The sequence below is a fragment of the Aquarana catesbeiana genome, linkage group LG01 (assembly GCF_042186555.1).
Source record: "Aquarana catesbeiana isolate 2022-GZ linkage group LG01, ASM4218655v1, whole genome shotgun sequence".
Lineage (NCBI taxonomy): Eukaryota > Metazoa > Chordata > Amphibia > Anura > Ranidae > Aquarana > Aquarana catesbeiana.
The window spans coordinates 185,389,126-185,413,746 of NC_133324.1; the positions used below are offsets into that span (position 1 = coordinate 185,389,126).

Here is a 24,621-nt window from a genome sequence, read left to right on the forward strand (position 1 = left end):
TGCCAGCTCTGCACTGAGACATCAAAAAACACTGATAACTCAGTTCTAGGGTCCACTCTGAGCAGAGTGTGGTGTATGTAAATCACTGCTCTCTGCTCTGCCACTCCAGCACTGACTGGACCTCCAAACTGTGGAGGGGATGGCAGTGGCTGGCTCAGGCTCTCGACGGCACACTGAGAGCCTGCCCCAGCCGCTAGACTGTGTAGACACAGCAATAAAAGCCTAAGAGTCCATGCAGGCTGGGCTTAAAAAAACACTGCTTCTATAGGAGTTTTGCCTGCAGAAGCAAATCAATGTACTCCTAGCATATTTTAAGGTCAGTGTTTAACCACCTCAATACTGGAAACTTTCACCCCCTTCCTGCCCAGGCCAATTATCTGCTTTTTAGCGCTCTCACACTTTAAATGACAATTTTGCGGTTATCCAATACTGTACTCATATTCAATTTTTATCATTTTAATAGAGCTTTCTTTTGGTGGTATTTAATCACCACTGGGTTTTTAAATTTTTGTGCTATAAACGGAAAAATACCAAAATTAAACAAATGCGTTTTTCTTAGTTTTATAAAACTTTGCAAATAAGTAACTTTTCTTCATGAATTCTGACCAAAATTTATACTGGTACATTTATTTGGTAAAAATAACCCAAAATCAGTGTATATTATTTATGTGTGCAAGTTATAGTCTACAAGCTATGGTTCCAATCATTAAAAAGTTGATCACACCTGATGTACTGATGGCCTATCATTGAGGCCCTAACATGCCAGGACAGTACAAATATCCCCCAAATCACCCCTTTTTGGAAAGTAGGCAGCCCGAGGTATTTAGCAAGAGGCATGGTGAGTTTTTTAACTTGTAATTTTTTTCCCCACAGTTTGGAAAATAAAGAAATAAAATGTGTTTTTTGTTTTGTTTTCCACAAATGTTGTCATAAGTTATTTCTCATACACTGCATAGTTATGCTTGCAAACAGGTACATGTTTTTTAGCAGTTTTTTTGTCACATGGTATTGGTGTACGATAATTTTCAAAGGTAATTTTTTGGAGGAAAAAATACTTTCATTTTATTGCACACAAACCCAATATAATACCCAATTTTTTGGTAAAATATGGTCTTGCGCTGCATAAATGGATACCAAGTACGTCACGCTTTAAAATTGCGCACACATGTGGAGTGGCGCCAAACTACAGTACTTAAAAATCTCCACAAGCAATGCTTTAAAAGCATTTACAGATTACCAGTTTAGAGTTAGAGGAGGTCTGGTGCTAGAATTATCTCTCTCTGACATTGGCGGCAATGCTTCACATATGTGATGTTCTTGCCATTTACGTAAGCATGGGGAGACGGGGCACTTTAAATTTTATTTTTTATTTGCTGGTACACTGTGACATACTGTGCAGCTGATGATTTTACAATTCAGCTACACAAAGACAGGCAGCAGCGATCCCCTTCTCCCCACCCCACTGAGCTCAGGAGGAAAACCGACACAGAAGACTCTGTTTACATTGCCTCCTGTTTACATTGTGTGATGGCTGACACAGCTATCACATGATTGGGAGGGCCAATCAGAGAGCCCATATCCCGATTTGTGATGTGCTGTGTACGAGGGACACCTCTGCCAGTGTTATTGCAGCCTTAGGTTGCAACACAGAAAACAAAACACTTCGATAAGTCTACAATATTCAGCATCTCACGTGTGTATATGTGTATTCTTACTTTTTTTCCTTATTTTGGTATAGCATTTTGACAATTTTTGGGGTTAAAAAAAAAACTATTTTTACTTTTGTTTCTTTTTGCATTGATGAGTTGAAAGGCTTCTAGGTTCAGTGTTTACTGAAACTCATTTTTTGCTCCGCAGGCATTTTCCTTCTGTGTGCTGTTACAAGCCCTTGTGTACCTCACCGGGCATGCTATTGTGTTTAGTATTCCTTCGTGTGCTGGCTAATAAAGGGGACAAAAAATCCATCTGAACTTGCACATATCATTATATTTTCTTGGCAGCAGTTTATGGAAATAAGGGTTTCCTCTTCACATTACTAACAGTGAAATGATTGCTTGCATAGTACATTTATTTAAAACGGCTCCTAGTGAGGAAAGGACATTAATGTAGCACATTGCCTACAGTGTTGTGTAGTCTGCCATAATGTTAACCCTTATTTTCAACTGAATGAAGGCTTTTAAATGAAGTCTGCTTACCCCTCCAAATGTTTAGTTGAAAGTGAAGGGTGATTTTTAACACCTGCACTGTGAAGATGTAAAATTGGTTGCTGTAAATTTCTTGTTTTTATCTCTTCCCCTTCCACTGTCTCTTTAAAAGTGAATATTCCATAAAACACCTGTGTGGATCAGAGAGGCCTTTTTGCAGATTCATCCTTGATTCATTTATGCCACAGATTTAGTTCTGGGGCTAAGCCTTCTCACTACAATACTCCCTGGGAACTTGCATTAAGGCTTATGTCGAATGGCTGCTGTTCCTTTTTTAATGGATTTTGCAATCTCCTAAACAACTGCAAAAATGCAAAACCCTTCAAAGCAGGGCAAACGCAGGTCAGGAGGAGGAAACTGCTGGTCAAATGCACCTGCACCATTTGAAGCAGATAAAATGCACTGGTTAGGACAAACCTAAAGTCTGACACAGGCCCTTGTGATCGCACTACTTTCATTCATGTGGGCACCGGGGGTTTTGCTAATGTCATATAAAAAGGGGGAGCGAAAGTAGAGAAAGAAGGGCAGAAAAGAGGGGTGAGAACTAGAGAGATGTGGGAGCCATGCTTTCACAATCCGCTTCATTGCTGTAAGGAAATGCATATTTCGAGTGAATTGGAATATAGATAAGCCCTCTGGTCTATGGTAGTCTAAATTAATTATATTTTACTCACCTTAAACGCACCTTGAAGATTCTGAGCCACGTGGAAAAAGGTGTTCTGGTCAAATGAGACTGAAATTTAATTATTTGGCCTCCACACCAAACCATATGTCTGGAAATCCAGTAAAACTCACCATACAAATAACACCATTCCTGCAATAAAGCATGGAGGTGGTAATATCCTGTTATGGGGATGTGTCTCTGCAGCAAGGGCTGGAGTAGAATAATGGATGGGGAAAAATATCATCACAATCTTGAGAAAAATCTGCTGCCTTCTGACAGAATGTTGTCAATGGTTAAAAGGTTTACCTTCCAATATGACAATGACCCAAAGCACACAGCAAAAATGTCCACACAGTGGTTGAAAGTGAAAAAGGTGGATGTCCTTGCATAGCCTAGTCAGAGCCCAGACTTAAACCCCATTAAAAATCTGTGGAAAGAAAGTTTAGCAAACACAAAACATGGGTTTCCGTCACAGGAGTATTTAGCTTTCCTTTTCCATCCAAAATAAACTACATTCAGCTGTTCTGGCTTGTGCTTGCAGCACGGCCGGTACTCTGTGCGCACATCTAGCAGCTTCTTGTGGCTTTATCTCCCATCTCTCTCCTAGATGGAGCCCTCCTGACTCCTGGGCAACAACCTCCTGTCTGCTAGGGTGGAGCTCAGAACCATGGTCAGGTCTTTACTAAAAGCCCAGCACACACCTGACCAGTTAGTGTGCTGGTTGTTATGAATACCTGGACCTAGGATTGGAGATTTCCTCCCACCCGGATCACTTTAAAATCTCCAGGCTCCAGGTCCCAATACAGACTTTAGAAAACACAGAGGAAACTGAAAAGACAGTTTCCTCTGCATTAAGCAAAGCCCCTGGAGCCCCTCAACCCACCTGGTTAAGAATTTTGTGTCCAAAATATTTTCTAGAATATATATATATATTTTTTTTTTTCTCACAAAAGTGAGATACACCCCTCACATTTTTGTTATATTGTTAAATATTTTATTATCTTTTCATGTGACAACACTGAAGAAATTACACTTTGCTACAATGTAAAGAAGTGAGTGTACAACTTGTATAACAGTGTAAATTTGCTGTCCCCTCAAAATAATTCAACACACAGCCATTAATGTCTAAACCGCTGGCAACAAAAGTGAGTACACCGGTGTCATGTGACTCGTTAGTGTTGCAAGGTCTCAAGTGTGTTAAATTTGGTGTTATCGCTCTCACTCTCTCATACTGGTCTTTTAAAGTTCAACATGGCACGTCATGGCAAAGAACTCTCGGAGGATCTGAAAAAAATAATTTTTGCTCTACATAAAGATGGCTTAGGCTATAAGAAGATTGCCAAGACCCTGAAACTGAGCTGCAGCACGGTGGCCAAGACAATACAGTGGTTTAACAGGACAGGTTCCACTCAGAACAGGCCTCGCCATGGTCGACCAAAAAAGTTGAGTGCACATGCTAAGTGTCCTATCCAGAGATTGTCTTTGGGAAATAGATGTGTGAGTGCTGCCAGCATTGCTTCAGAGGTTGAAGGGATGGGGGGTCAGCCTGTCAGTGCTCAGATCATACACAGCACACTGCATCAAATTGGTCTGCATGGCTGTCATCCCAGAGGGAAGCCTCTTCTAAAGATGATGCACAAGAAAGCCCGCAAACAGTTTGCTGAAGACAAGCAGACTAAGGACATGAATTATTGGAACCATGTCCTGTGGTCTGAGACCAAGATAAACTTATTTTGTTCAGATGGTGTCAAGCATGTGGCGCTGCAACCAGGTGGGGAGTACAAATACAAGTGTGTCTTGCCTACAGTCAAGCATGGTGGGAGTGTCATGGTCTGGGGCTGCATGAGTGCTTCTGGCACTGGGGTGCTACAGTTCATTAAGGGAACCATGAATGCCAACATGTACTGTGACATACTGAAGCAGAGCATGATTCCCTCCCATTCAGAGCCTGGGTCGCAGGGCAGTATTCTAACATAATGACCCCAAACACACCTCCAAGATGACCACTGTGATGTCGTCATGGAGACGTGGAAGAGGACTCCAGTGGCAACCTGTGAAGCTCTGGTGAACTCAATGAATGAATGACTTGTATAGTGCTACCAATGCAAACTGAATAGCCTCAAGGTGCTAGATCTGTCCTGTGTTGTCCTACTGCTTAGAAGAGGTGGGTCTTGAGTTTTTTTCTGAAGGCCCGATGGTTTTCTTCCATGCGGATGCTAGTGGGTAGAGTGTTCCATAGCCGTGGTCCTTGGATTGTGAATCTTTGTTCTCCCTTTGATTTGTAGCAGGACTTGGGAATGAGGAGGAGGTTTTGGTTAGTTGATCGGAGACTTCGATTGTAGTGTTTTATTTTCTCGCATAGGTATTGAGGAGCGTTTCCTTGTGTGCATTTGTGGGTGAGCCAGAGGGTCTTGAATGTGATCCGATCCTTTACGGTTAGCCAATGTGGAGTCCTCAGGGATGGGGAGATGGATTCCCAGGGTTTTTTTCCCGTTACCAGTCTTGCTGCCGTGTTTTGGATGACTTGTAGGCGTGCGATCTGGTATTTAGGTAGTCCTATGTAGAGGGAGTTTGCATAGTCAAGTCGGAAATTGATGATTGTTCCAACTACTGCTGCTTTGTCCTCTTCTGGAATGAAAGGGATGAGTCTACGTAGCAGGCGGAGGAGATGGTGAGATCCGCTGACTACTGATCCTATTTGTGCATCCATCGACATCTCTGAGTCGAAGATGACTCCAAGACTTTTGGCTTTGGTGCTTGGGGAGATGGTCTGTCCAAGGATGGTGGGTGGTGTCCATGGGGTCTTGGTTTTTGTATTTCGGTTTGCGTGGAGGAGAAAAAGCTCTGTTTTGGATCCATTGAGTTTTTGAGGGTGCTCGTGGTCATCCAGTCATCTATCAATGTGAGGCATTTTTCTAGTCCCTGATGTTGATCTTTTTGTCCGGTGATGCGAAAGTAGAGTTGAATGTCATCAGCGTATGAGTGGAAGCATAGGTCCGATTTTCTGATGATATTGAGGAGAGGACGGATGTAGATGTTGAAGAGCACGGGTGATAAGGGTGATCCTTGAGGGACTCCATAAGAAATTGTGTGAGTTTCAGAGGTGAAGGCTCCTAGTTTCACTGTCTGAACAATTTTCTAAGAAGGATGCGAACCATGGTAGATCAGAATCTGTGACTCCTACTTCCTTGAGGCGGATGAGTAGAGTATTGTGGTCCACTGTTTTGAACGCTGCACTGAGGTCCAGCAGTACCAGGAGACATGATTCTCCGTCATCTGCTGCTTCGAGGGCGTCCTCCCATATTTTGCGAAGTGCCGTTTCTGTGCCATGGCCTGGGCGCAAGCCTGATTGAAGTGGGTCCAAGAGTTTGTGTGTCCCCAGATGGGGTTGTAGCTGTTGTACTACTGCTTTCTCCATAATCTTGGAGATGGTGTTAAGGCTAATTACCAGTCTGCGGTAGTTGGGGTCTTTGGAGTCGAGGTTGGGTTTCTTTAGGAGGGGTTTGACTATGCCTTGCTTGAGAGCGATTGAAACAATCCCTTCTTTGAACGACTGATTTATGAGATGTGTTATAGTAGGAGCCAAGATTTCGGAACATTCTTTCATGAGTTTTATGGGAATGATGTTATTTGGTGATGTGTTGTCTCTGAGGCTTCTGATGATGTTTTTGGTGGTGTCAGTGGTGATCGGGATCAGCGAAAAATTCAGTGATTGTGTGATGTTCATATCGATTTCCTCTTTTTGCTTTAGTTGAATGATGTTGGTTGTTTTTTTCTGTCGAATTATTTTCCGAATGTTGTCGATTTTGATGATAAAAAAATCCGATAACTCATTGCAGAATTCTTGGGTTTCGTTTGCTGGGGGCTCTAGGCAGGTAGGGTTCATAGTCTGAGCGACAAGTTTGAAAAGTTCACGAGGGCGGTTTAAGGCTTTTGAGATGGTGTTTGAGAAATTTTCTTTTTTTGCTTTGAAGATTTCTTTGTGATATTTCTTAGTGAGTGTTTTGTAGTTTGTGAGGTTTTCCATTGTAGGATTTTTTCTCCAGGCTCTTTCAGCTCTTCTGCGCTCCTGCTTTAGTAAAGTAAGGGTGCCATTAAACCATCCAGAATTTTTGCGGATGGGTGCTCTACATTTCGGAGCAACTGAGTCTGCTGTTTGTAGTAATGCGTTGTTTAAGGAGTTGAGTGTTTGTTCGGTTGAGTGGTTTAAATTTAGCATTGCTGTTTTGTTTGATAGTGTGGTTTTGAAGAGTTCCGAGTGTAGTTTCTTCTGAGATCTGGTCCAGTGTGTTGTTGTGTGTTTCGGTTTTTGGAGGGTGGTGTTGGTGGCGATTTTTTAGTTTGGTAGCGTGGTGGTCCTTCCATGGTAGCGGTACGTTGATGTCCATATTTTGCTTGAAGATGAGGTCCAGAATATGTCCTGAACCATGCGTGGGAGCATTTATCAGTTGCTGAAGACCTAGTTCTTCCAGTTGGTTAATGCAGGCGGTGGCGATGGGGTCTTGGGTGGAGTTTGCCCAGAGGTTGAAACCGAGTACCAGAAAGTTTTGGTTTTCAGGGTGTGTATCGAAATGAGTTCGGTGAAGGGTATTGGGAGATTTGTCTTCGGTCCTGGTGGTCTGTAGCATAGCAGTATGTGAATGGTGTCTTGGGGGAGTGTTTGAAGATGTAGAGTAAGTGTCTCCATGAAAGGCACTGAGTTCTGTAGAGTTGGTTTGATGAGCACAAGGTGAGATTTGAAGATCACTGCTAGGCCTCCTCCTTTTTTTCCTATTCTATGCTCAGTTAGGATACTGTAGTTCTCAGGCACCAATTCTGTTAGGATGGTGTTGCAGTCAGGTGTTATCCAGCTTTCCGTGATGAAGAGGCAATCTATGTTTTGGGTGATGAAGTCATGGACTTCCTGTCTGTGCTTGACTGCAGATCTGGTGTTGATCAGGGCGCATGCTAAGTGTTGTAGTTGAATTAGTGTCTTCCTGTGTTTGGTCGTTGATTGTAGATTGATCCTTAGTAATTGTTCTTTTCGTAGTATTTTTTGAATGGAGGTTGGTAGTGTTGAGGTGGTATTTCTTAGCCTGTGGAGGGTGTCCGCTGAGTATTTGAAGTTGCACATGGTGAGAAAAAAAATTGATGTTGATGGGATGCGACAATGAGGTTGCTGTGAAGATGATGGTCCTGAAAGATGTAGCTGATAATGGGGGTGGTGATGCTGATGGTGTTGATGATGGTGCGAATGGTTCTGGTGGTGGTGATGGAGGAGAACCCAGCTGACCTAAACCGCCCTCCCGTTGATCCATAGGAAGGCGAAAATCACCTAGCTGAGCTGGCCAAATGCTACGGCAGAGGAAAAAAAAATTCCTTCCTGACCCCCCGAGAGGCGATCGGAGACCCTGGATCAACTGCTAATAGGTGGTGCCCTGAAGTACTTACCTGACCGGGGATGGTCCAAAGATGAAGAGAGTGAAGGAGAGGGTGGTGAGAGGGGGGAGGAGGTGTCGGAGACTGTCAACAACAGATGGTGAGGGCGCTAGGGTGAACCTAGGCCACTACTTACCAGTACTGCAGTCGCATCTGGGTGGATCAAGATGGTTGCCGGGGTTAGGCCTGAGCCGTGGTTTATCCTGGCGCTCGGTGCCGCTACGGTGAGGTCCAGTAACGGAGGGGGAGGTGCTCAAGGGTTGGAAGGGGCACGCTGGCCCGCTGAAACAGATAGTGGGGGAGAGATGTGGAGGTTGGCCGGAGCTAGGCCGCAGCCGCTGTCTGTCCTTCGTATCTAGCAGGCTAGAGAGGAGGCGACCGGACGGCGGCTGCGGATGGTGCCCTGGTGAGCTGGGGGCTGAGGAGGGGCCGGGTGGGACAGGGGTCCCGGTTCAACTATGCTGGGGAATCCGAGGAAGAGTTCTGGATGGCCGGTGAAGTGCTGCGGCCACGTCTGGGTGGACCAAGATGGCCGTCGGGCTAGGCCCAAGCCGCGAGCTGTCCAGATGCTCGGTGGCTCCCGGTACGGCTACGGTCCGGTCCGTTGATGGTGGGGTTGGGTCCGGGTAGGAGGGAGTACGCAGGCCTGCCGAGCAAAGGATGGAGGAGAGGGTGAAGCAGTTGGCCGGCACTGAGCCGGAGCCGCGGTCTGTCCTATGAGGCTAGCGGGCTTGAGTCGAGGCATTTGGGTGGCGTTTGCGGACGGCGTGATGGAGAGCTGGGGGCTGAGCTGAGGTGTATGGGGTCAGGGGTGGTACCGTTCCACGTACCTGTTCCTGGTACACATTGCTGGGGAGTCCGGGGAAGAATCCTGGGTGGCCGGATGGCCAGAGCTTCTGATACACACGTCTGTTCTCTGTCAAGACAATGACCTGACTGATGATGAGGGGGTATGATGATATCCATGCCCAAGAGGGTTAAGGGAGTGCTGGAAAATAATGGTGGCCGCACAAAATATTGACACCTTTGGCCCAATTTGAACATTTTCACTTAGGGGTGTACTCACTGCTGCCAATGGTTTTAACATTAATGGCTGTGTTGAGTTACTGTATTTTGAGGGGACAGCAAATTTACACTTATACAAGCTGTACACTCACTACTTTACATTGTAGCAAAGTGTCATTTCTTCAGTGTAAAATATTTACAAAAATGTGAGAGGTATACTCATGTGAGATACTGTGTATATATAGATAGATCTGAAGAAATGTCCAGGCAACAATCCTAGATTCATTTTTTTTTCTTTTGCGATTTCTATAGTAATTGTTAGTGTATTGCAATGGATTTAGTTACCTGAGCATTTCTTTTTATCATATAGGCCAAAAAAAGAGGGATACATATGCACAAACTTTCAACAACTGCTTATTTCAGGGGCAAACACTGATCTGTACAGGGTTTTCTAAACCTCCTCATCACTGTCACACTGCAATGTTCTGGTTTCAATGTGTGCAGGTGCACATGAGATTATTTTCCAGTCTGGATAGAATTGCTCTGATTAAACTTCACTTCATTGCTGCAAATGGTCACCTTTACTATGTTTCTTATCTCAGTGCAAGTCTGTCTGCCTCCTTGAACAAAATGAAAACAATACAGTCTCTATATTGCCTAGGCAACTCATGGTTCTATAACAGAGGTTGCAGATGCATACTGTTTGACCTCTCCTGTGCCATGGAATAGGCAACATGATTAGATTCATGAACAGGAGCATTCTGCTCGGCAGAATGTCAGTTTGTGTGAATTAAGAAAAAAAATGAATGACGCTGCCTTGACCAGGGGGGACAGTGGTTGCTGACTGGGTTGGGGGTGCCCTTTATCCTGTTTTTTTTTTAGCAGGTCACTGAGGAAAAATGTTAGAGTGCCCTAAGAAGGAAACAAAAAATATGTACTTAAAATACATCATAGACTTTTATAGTTGTGTAGTAAAAAGAAGGGTGTAGTAAATAAGCTACAACAGGACTTTGTGTGTGTATATATAGTGTGTTAATAAATGCAACCACAGTTTATAGATTTTTTTTTTTTTTTTTTTTTTTTTAATTCTCTTTCAGCCGTATGTTTCTGACCCACCAATTATAAGAGTCACTCATGGAAGTGTTTTCAGTGAAGTTGTTTGTTTCTTCAACCACGTAACACACACAGTACGACTTTACAACATTCAGGGTGAGCATGTGTTCTAGCTATGTGTTTGTCAAATCCCAGTAACTGAATATATTTACTAGGGTTATCAGCTACTTTTTTTTTGCACTGAAATTCGAGAAAAGACCAGCTGTGTGAAAATAGGCAATAAAGTGGTAATATCATTTTGTATAAATGAATGTATGTCAATTATACACAAAAAAAACAAAGAGAAACTCCAATTGAGGGTGGATGTTTTTCTTGTTTTGAATGTAGTGCAAACGGGTTTTAACCTCTGTCGCTTTTTATTTTTTTCTCACTTCCTGTGCAAGAGATACAGCAGAAAATGAAAGAAATCTCAAAGTGTGAACAGAAATGTCACTTTTCACACTTGTCACCAGAATAGGTGGTATGGGATGGTCCCTGTATTTTAGTTTTTTTTACTATTGGGACGAGTACATTACCTAAATCCAGGCCCCAGTGAACTTCTAGTTACTGGAACCTCTTAACTGAAGGGTAAAAAAACATGCTTTCTGTTTTTTAATGGCACCTGAAAGAACCAAGAAAAACAATAGTCTTAACATTCTTTTACACTGGAACATGTATACTATCCAGGGCACAGGCATGTTATGCATACACCATAGGTTAAAGGCTTATACCTTTTAGGTGATTAGACACTGGAAATGGTTTGAAGACACGCCTCCCCTATAGCCCTACCCCACTCAGTGAGTCCTTAGTTTTGTGCTAGTTCTGTAGGTAATGGGCCGTTTTGCCTTCCCGAAGAAATCGCTTCAATAGTTTACTGATTTTTTAAAATTTTTTTAAAGGGGAGTGAAATTTACCTGTGCTTCAACAGTCCCTTGCCAGCACCTACATCTTCTGCTGTGTGTCAGTTTTTGGCCATCTTCATAGGCCAGCATGGTACGATGTCGCTGTGGGACAGGGACCGTGCTAGTGATGTTAGCTGAGCTGCTTATGTGCATCTCCGTTTACATGCCAAAAAAGACAGCAGGCAGGTAGGCTTTATTTTATTGCAGAAGAGACATTACGTTTCTCTTCGCAAAAGTAATGGTCTTTTGATCCAGGTGTTTTCGATCTAATCTACCAAAAATTTGACTTTCTGGCTTTGGACATCTAAGCCTCCAGATGCAACAGCAAACTACCTCTGTATCAAGAATCTGGAATCCTCCAGCTGTGGCCTTGGATACCCTGCTTATCTGCTCTCCGTTCAAGCTACTCTATGCCCTCCCTCCCTCTGAGCATTCTGCCTCGCCTACTCCACAAAATAGAGCAGATAGGATAACGGTGATTCTTCTGGCACTGAACTTGCGTAGAAGAGCTTGTTACACAGACATACTCAGACTAATTGCAGAAGACCCTTGGCCTCTTCCTAACAGGCCAGATCTACTAGCTCAAAACTCTCTGTCACCCTCTGTCAGTGTCTCTGGTTTTAGTGGCATGGCTGTTTTAAACCCAGGTCCTAACAAAGAGTTTTCTGAGTGTGTGATTTGCACTATGCAAAAAGGAAAAGATACTTACAGGAAGATTTATCGTACTTGGAAATCTTAATTTGCCTGGTGTGAGTGCAGTTAATTTAATCCCATATATTATTGCTTGCATTCTGGCCTTCCTGCAAACAGGTCTTCAGAATCAAGCACTTTACACCCTGGGGAAAGTTTCAGCCATATTTATTTTTTTTCAAAGGCCTTTAGCATCTAATTTTCTTACAGGAAACCCATTGAATAAAGGTTTTTATATTGGCTCCTTTTGCAATACCCCATGTAATATGATTACACGCATTCCTATATAGCATTTAATTGCTTGGTGTATATATACTTTGTGTATTGCCTGAAAAATGTAATCTTGCCCGTTTGAAATTTGGACATAAGACACTAGTACACCCTCTTTCCAATTCCTGACCCTGGAATGTTGAAGGCATCAGCAGCTAATTTAGGGCCACAGTCAAATGGATTTTGTTTGCATCAGGACTGCTTCTTTCCACATACAAGTCTATAAGAATACAAATGTATCTTGAAGCAGGTCAAGAGATCATAAGTTGCAGGTAAAATGCATCTGCATTGGATTATGAAGAATCACAGAAGTGCAGCTGTGATCTAAACTTGCTCAGTGCAATTATTAATTGCTTGAGCAAAACTCACTCTGTAACTCTGTTCCCACACTTCAGTCATTGTTACATAGTAGGTGAGGTTGAAAAAAGACCAACCTATGTGTGTGATTATGTCAGTATTGCTCCCCACTGATACCACCGCCAGTGGAAGGGAATTCCACATCCTTGCCGCTCTTATAGTAAAGAACCCTCTGCGTAGTTTAAAGTTAAACCTATTTTCTTCTCATTTTAATGAGTGTCCACGTTTCTTGTTAAACTCCCTTCCGCAAAAAAGTTTTATCCCTATTGTGGGGTCACCAGTACGGTATTTGTAAATTTAAATCATATCCCCTGTCAAGCGTCTCTTCTCCAGAGAGAAAAAGTCCAGTGCTCACAACCTTTCCTCATAACCTCCAGACCCTTTATCAGCTTTGCTGCCCTTCTTTGTACTCGCTCCATTTCCAGTACATCCTTCCTGAGGATTGGTGCCCAGAACTGGACAGCATACTCTAGGTGCGGCCGGACCAGAGTCTTGTAGAGTGGGAGAATTATTGTTTTATCTCTGGAGTTGATCCCCTTTTTAATGCATGCCAATATTCTGTTTGCTTTGTTAGCAGCAGCTTTGCATTGCATGCCATTGCTGAGCCTATCATCTACTAGGACCCCCAGTTTTTTTTTCCATTCTAGATTCGCCCAGAGGTTCTCCCCCCAGTATATAGATTGCATTCATATTTTTGCCACCCAAATGCATTATTTTATATTTTTCTACATTAAACCTCATTTGCCATGCAGTTGCCCACCCCATTAATCTGTTCAGATCTTTTTGCAAGGTTTCCACATCCTGAGGAGAAGTTATTGCCCTGCTTAGCTTGGTATCATCTGCAAATACAGAAATTGAACGGTTTACCCCATCCTCCAGGTCATTTATGAACAAATTAAATTGTGACATTGCTCCTGTTCCAGATTGATTGCCACTGACCGATTTGTCTGCCCTGACCCATCACATATTTGCTAGTCAGAATCCTGTTTTCAGCATGCCCTGGCCTCTTGCTTTTCTTTGACCATAACTAGTATGAAGAGGGAGTCTGCATTAAAGAGCACCACATCCAATTCTAGAAGCATTGAACATTCATTCCAATGGGCAACAAATCTAAAAGAGCTAAGATTAAACCTGGTGGCTAAATTTTTTGCGTAAAAAGATTTCAAAAAGAGAAAAATGGCCTTTAAAGAGCAATAAGACTGAGTGGTTGTTGGCATTCTATCACCACAAGGGCTGCAACAAGAGGTGTAAGAGCACAATCAGGGCAGCTAAGTTTAGACTACGAGAGGCACAGAGCAGAGTAAAAAAAAAACGAAAATCCCAATTTTTTTTTTTTTTTTAAATGTTAATCGTAAAGAAGCGAGGTCAGAGTATATATAGGTCCCTTAAAAGAGGATCGGAGAAGTTGCTTACAAATGACAAGGAGAATGCCACAGTTTTAAATGCATTCTCCTCAGTTTTTACAAAGGAAAGGGAGGGGTATATTAACCAACACTGGATAATTAGGAACGCCTCACAGAATGTGCCATGGTGGCTAACAAGCCAATGTACAAAAAAGACTTGAAAAACTTAATGCAAATACAGTACATCCAGAAAGTATTTGGAACTCTTCATTTTTTTTCCACATTTTGTTATGTTACAGCCTTATTCCAAAATGGATTAAATTGATTATTTTCCTCAAAATTGGACAAACCATACCCCACAATGACAACGTGAAAGAAGCTTGTTTGACATATTTACAAATTTAATAAAAATAAAAAACAAAAATCACATGTACATAAGTATTTACAGCCTTTGCTCAATACTTTGTTGAAGCACCTTTGGCACCAATTACAACCACAAGTCTTTTTGAGTATGATGCTACAAGCTTGGCACATCTATTATCCGGCAGTTTCTCCCATTCTTCTTTGCAGGACCTCTCAAGCTCCATCAGGTTGGATGGGGAGCGTCGGTGCACAGCAATTTTCAGATCTCTCCAGAGATGTTCAATCGGGTTCAAGTCTGGGCTCTGGATGGACTACTCAAGGACATTCCCAAAGTTGTCCCGTAGCCACTTTGTTATCTTGGCTGTTTGCTTAGGGTCATTGTCCTGAGGTCCAGAGCGCTCTGGTCAGATTTTCATCAAGCATGTCTCTGTACTTTGCTGCATTCATCTTTCCCTCGACCCTGACTAGTCTTCCAGTTCCTGCCGCTGAAAAAAACTCCCCACAGCATGATGCTACCACCAACATGCTTCACTGTAGGGATGGTATTGGCCAGGTGAGGAGTGGTGCCTGGTTTCCTCCAGACATGACGCTTGCTTTTCGGGCCAGAGTTCAATCCTTGTTTCATCAGACCAGAGAATTTTGTTTTTCATGGTCCGAGTCCTTCAGGTATCTTTTGGCAAACTCCAAGTGAGCTGTCATGTGCCTTTTTACTGATGAGTGGCTTCCGTCTGGCTACTCTACCATACAGGCCTGATTGGTGAAATGCTGCAGAGATGGTTGTTATTCTGGAAGGTTCTCCTCTCTCCACAGAGAAACTCTGTCAGTGTGACCATTGGTTTTATTGTCACCTCCCTAAGGTTGTTCTCCCCCGATCGCTCAGTTTGGCCAGGCGGCCCACTCCAGGAAGAGTCCTGGTGGTTCCAAACTTCTTCTGTTTACGAATGATGGAGGCCACTGTGCTCATTGGGACCTTCAATGCTGTACCCCTCCCCAGCTCTGTGCCTCAATACAATCCTGTCTCGAAGGTCTACAGACAATTCCTTGGACTTCATGGCTTGGTTTGTGTTCTGACACGTTCTAACTGTGGGACCTTATATAGACAGGTGTGTGTACCTTTTTTACAAATCATGTCCAATCATCTGAATTTACCACAGGTTAACTCCAATCAAGTTGTAGAAACATCTCAAGGATGATCAGTGGAAACAGGATGCACCTGAGCTCAATTTTTAGTGTCATGGCAAAGGCTGTGAATACTTACAGTATGTACATGTGATTTTCTTTTTTTTAAATAAATTTGCAAAGATTTCAAACAAACTTCTTTCACGTTGTCATTATGGGGTATAGTTTGTAGAATTTTGAGGAAAATAATGAATTTAATCCATTTTGGAATAAGGCTGTAACAAAAAATGTGAAAAAAGTAAAGCGCTGTGAATACTTTCCGGGTGTACTGTAAATCACCAGGACCAGGTGCCTTACACCAAAGAGTCCTCAAAGAACTTAGCCAGGTAATTGTCAGACCGTTATTTCAAATTTTTATGGACAGATTAAGAACTAGAATGGTACCAGCTGCGTTAAGGCCAACATGGTACCAGTATTCAATAAAGGGCAAAGATAGACCGACTGGCCTATAGTTTTCAGGTATATAACATCAGTAGTGTGTAAATTATTGGAGGGGATAAGGGACTATAGAATACACATGAAAACCGTATCATTAGTATTTTGCCATGGATTTATGAAAGCTTGTTTTTGTGCGACCAATCTGCTAACATTCTATGAGGAAATAAGCTGCCATCTAGATATAAGAAAGGCATGTGAATGTGCTGTATCTGTATTTCGCAAAAGCATTTGATACAGTTCCCCATAAATGCTTAACTCAGAAATGAAGGTCTGCTGGCTTAGAGAATGAAATACACAATATTGTCAGAAGTATTGGGACACCTGCTTTTACACGCACACAAACTTTAATGCCATCCCAGTCTTAGTCCATATGGTTCAATATTAAGTTGGTCCACCCTTTGCTGCTATAATCACTTCAACCATTCTGGGAAGGCTGGCCACAAGGTTTAGGAGTGTGTCTATGGGAATGTTTGACCATTCTTCCAGAACGCATTTGTGAGGTCAGGTATTGATGTTGGATGAGAAGGCCTGGCTCGCAGTCTTTGCTCTAATTCATTCCAATGGTGTTCTATCGGGTTGATTGAGGTCAGGACTCTGTGCAGGCCAGTCAAGTTCATCCACCCCAAACTCGCTCAGAACGGGACTATATATCTGTGTGTGTGTGTGTGTATGTATGTATGTATGTATGTGTGTGTGTATATATATATATATATATATATATATATATATATATATATATATATATATATATATATATTTTCATAAATATTCATGTTCAGGTATAGCCAAAACATTCAAGCAGAAATCAAGGATACCAAGCACACATTAATCAAGGGCATTTTTGTATTTTAGTGGTAGGCTGTGTACTCTGAAGAATTGAAGACTTCCTCAAATGATTTGCTTATAAACGTTTCCCAAATGATCTTCTATAGACATGTATGTTGAACTACACAGTCTTGCTCTGGATCCTCAAAAAATCCTACTTGGCCTTGATTATTAAACTTCTGCCCTTCCCGGGTCCATATGATTCCTCACCTGGCATGTCTTCCCCAGTCCTCTCTGCCTCTGTGCTCGCCCCCCGGGAAGTCCTTAGCACTGGATGCCCCCTTTTCATTTAGGAGAGTTGGATGAGTGGAATCTGCAGTTTTAGAAGGTTTTTCCTTGAAGTCCTCCTGAGGAAGCATTTTTTTTTTTTACTGCAAAATGCTCAGAGTGGATGAGGACCCCCCACACTATGTGACCTTGACAAGTGCAAAAACAAAAAGGGTTCACTAGTCATTCAAAAGGGTGCACTAGCCATGCAAATTACCTTTTTTTTTTTTTTTTTTTTTTTTTTTTTTAACGTTCAAAAGGTTTTTATTTTTCAAAAAAATAAAAAAAATTATAATACATACACTGAAAGCTGTGTGACAGTATCAGATATATTCGGAACACATTAAACTGGAGATGATGATCATGGTACTAACAAGCTGATAAGCCCTACCCATAAGAATCACGTTATGCTCTTGTTTTCGTTGTTGGGGGAACCACCTTGGGAGTCCGGGGAGCACTCCGGACACCCCTTTTGGGGATCATGCTGTGCCCAGGGCATACCCTGCTTGACACCCATCCTAATGGAACCCGAAGACCGTGGCCGTCGGGAGGGAAACATTGGAGCCGAGGCCTCAAGTCCTTGAAGTTGGGGATCTAATGCATAGTCTTCTCAGAGGTGTTTGGACCAAATGTTTCCTTGGTAGGAAGAGAAGGCGTTCAGTGTATGGTGAAGGAGGAGAGGGATAGGGAATAGCAGGAAAAAGGGGAGGAAGAAAGGTAGAGAGAAAAAGAAGCCAGTCAACAGTCCGGGAGTGGTGGGTAAAGTCCCTTAGGCTGGTATCCTGGGTATGAGAGCTATGCCCATATATTTGGACCAGGGCTCCCAAGTGGCTTCAAACTCTTTGGTTTTGTGTAAGAGGATGCCTGGGTGTTTTTCATAATCCATGAGATTTTGCGTTTGGTGGCCATTAGGGATACCCTGGGTTGTTTCCATGTTTTGGCAATTGTTAGCTTCACACCCAGCAACATGAAATGTATCAGTCTGCGTGTGGATTTGGATATCTTGGGAAGATTGGCGTTCAGAAGAGCAATAGCTGGGGTTTTAGGAAGCTGCTGTGTTGTGACCCTTTGGATCAAGGCAAACGTCCTGTTCCAGAATGACCTTATTCTGGGGCATTCCCACCATGTGTGGGCCATAGTGCCTGTTGGCATCCTCTAAAACAGAGGGTTAGCTATTGGATACATGGTGGCCAACTTGGCCAGTGTGAGGTACCATCTGGTCGTCATCAGTTTTAGATTGGATTCGATCAAAGAGATATTTTGCATCCCCTTGAAGGATCTAGAAAAGGAGGTCTGCCAATTCTCCAAGTTCCAGCTTATTTGGAGGTCATCCTCCCAAGATGTCATGCAAGGGGTTTTGTAGGGCATTTGGGCCAGTGACTGGTAGACAATGGAGATTCCACCCCTCTGTTCCATGGCCTGACCGCACCAAATTTCATATGGAATGAACGCAGGGGGGGGGGAGGCTGGTTTAGAGTTCCAGATTTTATGGAGGAAGTGCTGAATTTGCTGTAATCTGAAGTGTTCAGTGGATGGAATTCTGTTGCCTACAGAATTTCATGGAGATTGGTCCTGATGAGGTAAAAAAAATGTCCGATCCGGTACAACCCCTTGTCCAACCACCATTTAAAGGCTCTGATGTTTATGCCTTGGATAAAGTTAGTTAAAGGGGTTAATTAAAGTTAAAGGGGTTATTAAAGATATGAGAAAGGGGTTGGCAATCGGAGATTAAACGGTTCAATACAGGGCATTTTCACCCCCTTCCTTCCCAGGCCAATTTTTAGTTTTCAGCGCTGTTGCACTTTAAACGACAATTGCGCGGTCATGCGATGTTGTACCCAAAAAAAGTTGCCGTCTTTTTTTTCCCCACAAATAGAGCTTTCTTTTGGTGGTATTTGATCACCTCTGCGGTTTTTATTTTTTGCACTATAAACAAAAGAAGAGCGTCAATTTTGAAAAGAACACTATTTTTTACTTTTTGCTATAATAAATATCCCAATTTTTTTTTTAAAAAAACAAACTTTTTTCACAGTTTCGGCCGATACGTATTCTTCTACATATTTTTGGTAAAAAAAAATCGCAATAAGCGTATATTGATTGGTTTGCGCAAAAGTTATAGCGTCTACAAAATACAGGATAGATTTATGGCATTTTTTAAAAAAAAATATTTATTTATTTTTTTTTTTTTTTTACTAGTAATAGCGGCGATCGCGATTTTTTTTTTTTTTTTTTTTTTTTTTTTTTGTGACTGCGACATTATGGCGGACACATCGGACACTTTTGACACATTTTTGGGACCATTCACATTTATACAGCGATCAATGCTATAAAATTGCATTGATTACTGTGTAAATGTGACAGGCAGTGAAGGGGTTAACCACTAGGGGGACACAAGGGGTTAAATATGTTTCCTAGGGAATGATTCTAAATGTAGGGGGCGGGGACGTACAAGGGGAGGAGACCAATCGGTGTTCCGCTGTACTGGGAACACAGATCGCTCTCCTCACAACTAACAGGACGTGGATCTGTGTGTTTACACACACAGATCCACGGTCCGGGCCGGTTAATGGGCAATCGCGGGTGCCCGGCGGACATCGCGGCCGCCGGGCACACGTACCGGGTCTCGAGCAACGCGGCGGGCGCGCGCGCGCCCCCTAGGCGGCCGGGAAGCCCAGGCCGTCATATGACGTCCACCCAGGATGGGAGATCCCATCTGTGGACGTCATATTACTATGGCCGGGTAGGGAAGTGGTTAAGGAGTGATTCGTTCTCAGCTTGTCCCACAGAGAGATTGAGATAGGATGGGCGAAAGGATTGGGGGTCTGTTTTTAGATGGGACCCCTAATATGTAGTCAAGGGTATAAGAGGAGGCTGCCTGTCTCTCTATTTCGATCCAGTCCGGTTTTTCTGTTTTGGAGTGCATGATAGAAAGTTGAGAGTACCAGAGCAGTCTAGGTAGCCCCAGTCCCCCATTCGCCCTGAGTCTGTATAGCGTGGTTTGTGGTAGTCTGTGGCCTGAACCACTCCCCCCCATATAAATGTTTACTTTTTGTTGAAAGGATTTCAAATGGTCTTTTCTTATATAGATCGGAAGGGCTCTAAAAAAATATAGCAGTCTGGGCAGGAGTGTCATCTTTATGGCATGTATCCTGCCTAGCCAGGAGAGTTCCCCTTTTGCCCAATTTTTCAAGTCAGACTCTAGCTTCCGGTATGTGGGAATGAAGTTAGACGTGTATAGGTTTTCAGTTTTTGCTGTAAGGGTAATCCCTAGGTAATCTATGGAAGAATTGCTCCACTTGAAATCAAAGGCGCTTTGTAGTGATTTAACAAGGTCTGGTTTCAGGGAGATGTTTAGGGCGTTGGATTTGGCATAGTTTACTTTAAGACCGGAAATGGCTGAGAAGTCACAGAGCGTCTTGCAGAGATTAGGGAGGGATGTAATCGGGAATGTTATAAATATAAGCATGTCGTTGGCAAATAGGCCACACTTGTGGATTTGTGTGCCGCATGATACCCCTTGAATATTGGTGTTTAAGCGTATTGCTATTGCCAGCGTTTCAATGGCGATAGCGAATATTAATGGGGATAAGGGGCAACCTTGCCAAGCGCCTTTTGCGATGTTGTGAGTATTGACCTTGTATGCAAATCAAGGCTTTTGGGGTGGAGTAAAGGGAGTGGAGTAGCCCCATGAAGCATTGTTCAAAACCCCAGCGCTCCATGATAGCAAATATGTATGCCCATTCAAATGAATCGAACGCTTTGTGTAAATCTAGAGACAGAAGCATCCCCTCTTGTTTAGGGCTGTTGTTCCAATTAGACTGTAAAATAGAAATATCGATGGCTCTCCTAGTTTGGTCGGGCCCCTGCCTACTGGGAATGAATCCCACCTGGTCCTTGTGAATGTATCTGCTAATGAAAGAGGAGAGACATTTGGCTAAAGTTTTTGTTAAAATCTTTTAGATCATTATTTATTAGGGATATGGGCCTATAGTTTTCAACTTCCTCTGGGTTTTTGTTTGGTTTGGGAATTACTGTTATGTAGGCAGTGTTGAGTTGGGGGTCTAGGGGGGAGCCCAAGGTTTTTGTATTAAAAATTTTTGCCATGTATGGGGCTAAGGTGTCTGCAAATGCTTTATAATAAGGGGTTGATAGGCCGTCTGGCCCTGGGGCTGATCCCTTCTTAAGGTTTTTGATGACATCTTTAATTTCTTCTACTGAGATGGAATCTTCCATTATGTTTTTGTGTTCTGCAGAGAGGGTCAGTAAGGGTAAGTCCCGTAGGAAGTCATTGATCGGGGACTCTGTCTGAGGGGGTGGAGGAGTATAGTGCGAAATAGGGCTGAAACAATTAATCGACAACTAATCGATTATGAAATTAATCGATTACTATTTTCATAATCGATTAATCGGCCAGTAACATAATGGGGTTAAAAAAAAAAACTAAAATGAGCCCTTTATAGTACAAAAAGAGCAAATAATCACTACTGTAAATAAATAAAGTTGGTCTACCTAACCGTGGTTTGGTTTGAACAGAACCTCTCATTTTCCACTTCTTGATTAGAGTTTGAACACTGCTGATTGGCATTCTCAATTCCTTGGATATCTTTTTATATCCCTTTCCTGTTTTATACAGTTCAACTACCTTTTCCCGCAGATCCTTTGTCAATTCGATTTGACCCTACTAACGATTAGAAATTCGATCGAACGTTCTTAAAATGACATTTTTTGTCATTTGTCGGGGAAGACATGTTTTTTTTAAATAAAAAATAGATCTCTGAGTCTGATGATATTTAGCAGATCTACCCTTTAATAGTATATACAGTATATCTCCTCAAATAGTATATACAGTATATCTCCTCAAATAGTATATACAGTATATCTCCTCTAATAGTGTATACAGTATAACTCTCCTCTAATAGTATATACAGTATATCCCCTCTAATAGTATATACTGTAAATCTCTCTAATCGTATATACAGTATATCTCTTCTGTCTGTTATTCTCAGAGTGGATTAGATATTTTGCTCCCTAACCATATAGTTGGTTATTTATATTTACCACTGCATAGAGATATTCAAGAATATTTTGCCTTTTTTTCAAACTTTACACATTAACTACATTATACACCACACTTTTTTTTTTAAGGTTATTAACCAATTAATCAAAACAATAATAAGCAAACTAATCGATTATGACAATAATCATTAGTTGCAGCCCTAGTGCGAAATAGAAGTCGTGGAGGGCTGCTAATATTTTGTCTGGATTGGCTGTGGGCAGCTGGCCTGGTCTCCTAATCCTGGGTAGGGAGAAGTTGCGGGATTTTGGGGTAAGCCTAGCAGCTAGCATGGATCCAATTTTGTCCTTCTGTGTATAAAATTTAACTCCACTCCAGCAGATATGCTTCTCCGCTTTGGCGGTTAGAGCTAGATTGAGCTCTAGTCTGGCTGTGTCTAGTCTGTTAAGGAGGTTGTTAGAGGGGCTTTTCTTATGTTTAGCTTTTAGGTTAGAAAATATTTTTTCTAGTTTGAGTATATCCAATTGTCTTTCCTTTTTGATTCGGGTTGCCATCCGAATTAGAGTGCCTCTGATGGTGACTTTATGTTCCGCCCATAGCATTTCTGGGGATATGTCATTCTGGTCGTTTAGTGTGAAGTATTCCTTGAGGGCGTTTTCTATCTCTGTGGTGTAAATGGGGTTACTGAGAAGCGATTCGTTTAGGCACCAGTGTGACATTGGAGTCCTGGTGAGTGTGTTCTGTAAGGAGAGTAAAACCAGCGAGTGGTCCGACCATGCAGTGTCAATAATAGATGCTTTTTGTGCTGACGGGATGATTGAGGGGGAGACCAGGATATGGTCAATTCTAGCGTAGAATTGGTGTGGATAGGAATAGTGGGTATAATCCCTTTTCGAGGGGTTCAATTCCCTCCATATATCGACAAGGCCTTGTGAATTAAGAAGTCTGGCTTCTCTTAGGCTTGTCTTGGTGGGTCGCGTCAATTGGGTTGCTGGGGGTTTCGATTTGTCTAGCCCTTGGTCGAAGACCAGGTTCGAGTCACCACCAAAGATGACCGAACCCTCCAGGAGTGAGTTCAAGGTCATGAAGAGGTTTTGAAAAAATTTAGATTGGCCCTTATTTGGTGTGTAATAGGATACGAGGCAATATAATTTGCCTTCTACCGTGCCCTTCACCAGGATATATCGGCCCTCTGGGTCCTTATATTCTGAGGTAGGGGAGAAATTACAGTGCTTACATATTAATATGGCAACCCCCTTGGTCTTATTGGCTAAATAGAAGGTTGGGTAATATGCGTGGAGGAATTTGGGGCTGTACCAGGCCGGGAAGTGTGTCTCCTGTAGTAAAATGATATCTATTTTAAGGGATCGGTAGTTTTCGAATGCCTTTCTTCTTTTATTGGGGGAGGTTAGTCCTTAGACATTATGAGAGGCGATTTTAAACAATGTCCCTATTGGGGGGGGCCATAGGAACAGCCCACCGCCACCTACCTCATGCCGACTTCTTATTTTGGTGCTCTGGTTGCTTGTAGGATGGAGTCCTGTCTGACGCTGAGAGTTATACGACTGCCCGACCTGCTGAGTGGCTAGAGAGAGAGAATTAGGGAAGAGTGTAGAGAGGAATAAAAACAAAATAAAACAATGTGTCTTCTAAGAAGACCAAGTGGGTCTGACTTTGACTTTGTCAGCCAGACTCCTGCCCGTGGACGTCTGCTTCCCCTGAGACGACCCATCACTTAGAAACCTAAACTAGTTTGTGTGATAGGTGGAGGCGCAGGGGGGTCACCCCGGACCCCAATTTCAAATTGGAACTTTATAGTTAGAGGAACACAGCATAAAACAACTTGGGTTAATTTGAATCATTGAAGATATATGTAACAGTGTAAAAACCCTTAACAAGCAAACAATCACCGTGCCAGGAATGACTAGGAATAGTCTCGAGGGTTATCATTCGGGACAACTCACCAGCCTGAGTTAGAGGGAGAGTGTAGTTTCTGGGGGGAGCCAGTAGGGGGTCTCATTCAGGTTGTCTCACTAGTCAGAGAGTCCGAATGGGGCCCGTGCTGTGAGTCCATGACAAGAGAGGGGGAATCAATTCATCTGTACCCCCTTTTAGTAAAGCTTTGGGGATGTGGGGATTATGGCTGTTACCATCTATGCACCGGCCCAGCAGAGATTCCGTGGAAGCCGGAGATGGGACCAGAGGGGGCTGTGGGGTGCCCTGGGCCACCTGGGAGTATGTGAGCCTGGCGGGGAGGATCACTTGCCTCTGTTCTGGGTGCTTGTCCTCGTAGGCCGCATGTGGCAGCATGGAAGCTGTGACGGAGGCCATCTTGGTACACCCATCCCGCTGAGATTGACCGTCTTGTGGTCGGTCTGGACATGCGGGGTGTGGTCGGGTGCTTCCCCGAGCCAAATTGCCTGTTGGTGGCTGTCCAGGGAGGCTGGTTTGTGCGCTGTGTGGTCCGTGGGTCCGGGTGAAGCGGAGCTCCGGCTTAAGCGGCCATTACGGAGCTCTTGCACATGCGCACTGCAAATTACATTTTTATACACCATTTATTGATCGGACAAAAGCAAACAAAATACTTACA

General features: G+C 43.0%; 1 protein-coding gene across 2 annotated transcripts in view; it reads left to right on the top strand.

The window, feature by feature from the left end:
• Positions 1-24,621, top strand: part of MAN2A1 (mannosidase alpha class 2A member 1) — a 314,922-nt gene that overhangs the window by 241,440 nt on the left and 48,861 nt on the right. For both annotated transcript variants that reach the window (XM_073624602.1, XM_073624603.1), the window contains exon 16: positions 10,389-10,500. In XM_073624602.1, coding sequence (XP_073480703.1) covers positions 10,389-10,500 — 112 coding nt within the window. The remainder of the gene's footprint in view (positions 1-10,388; positions 10,501-24,621) is intronic.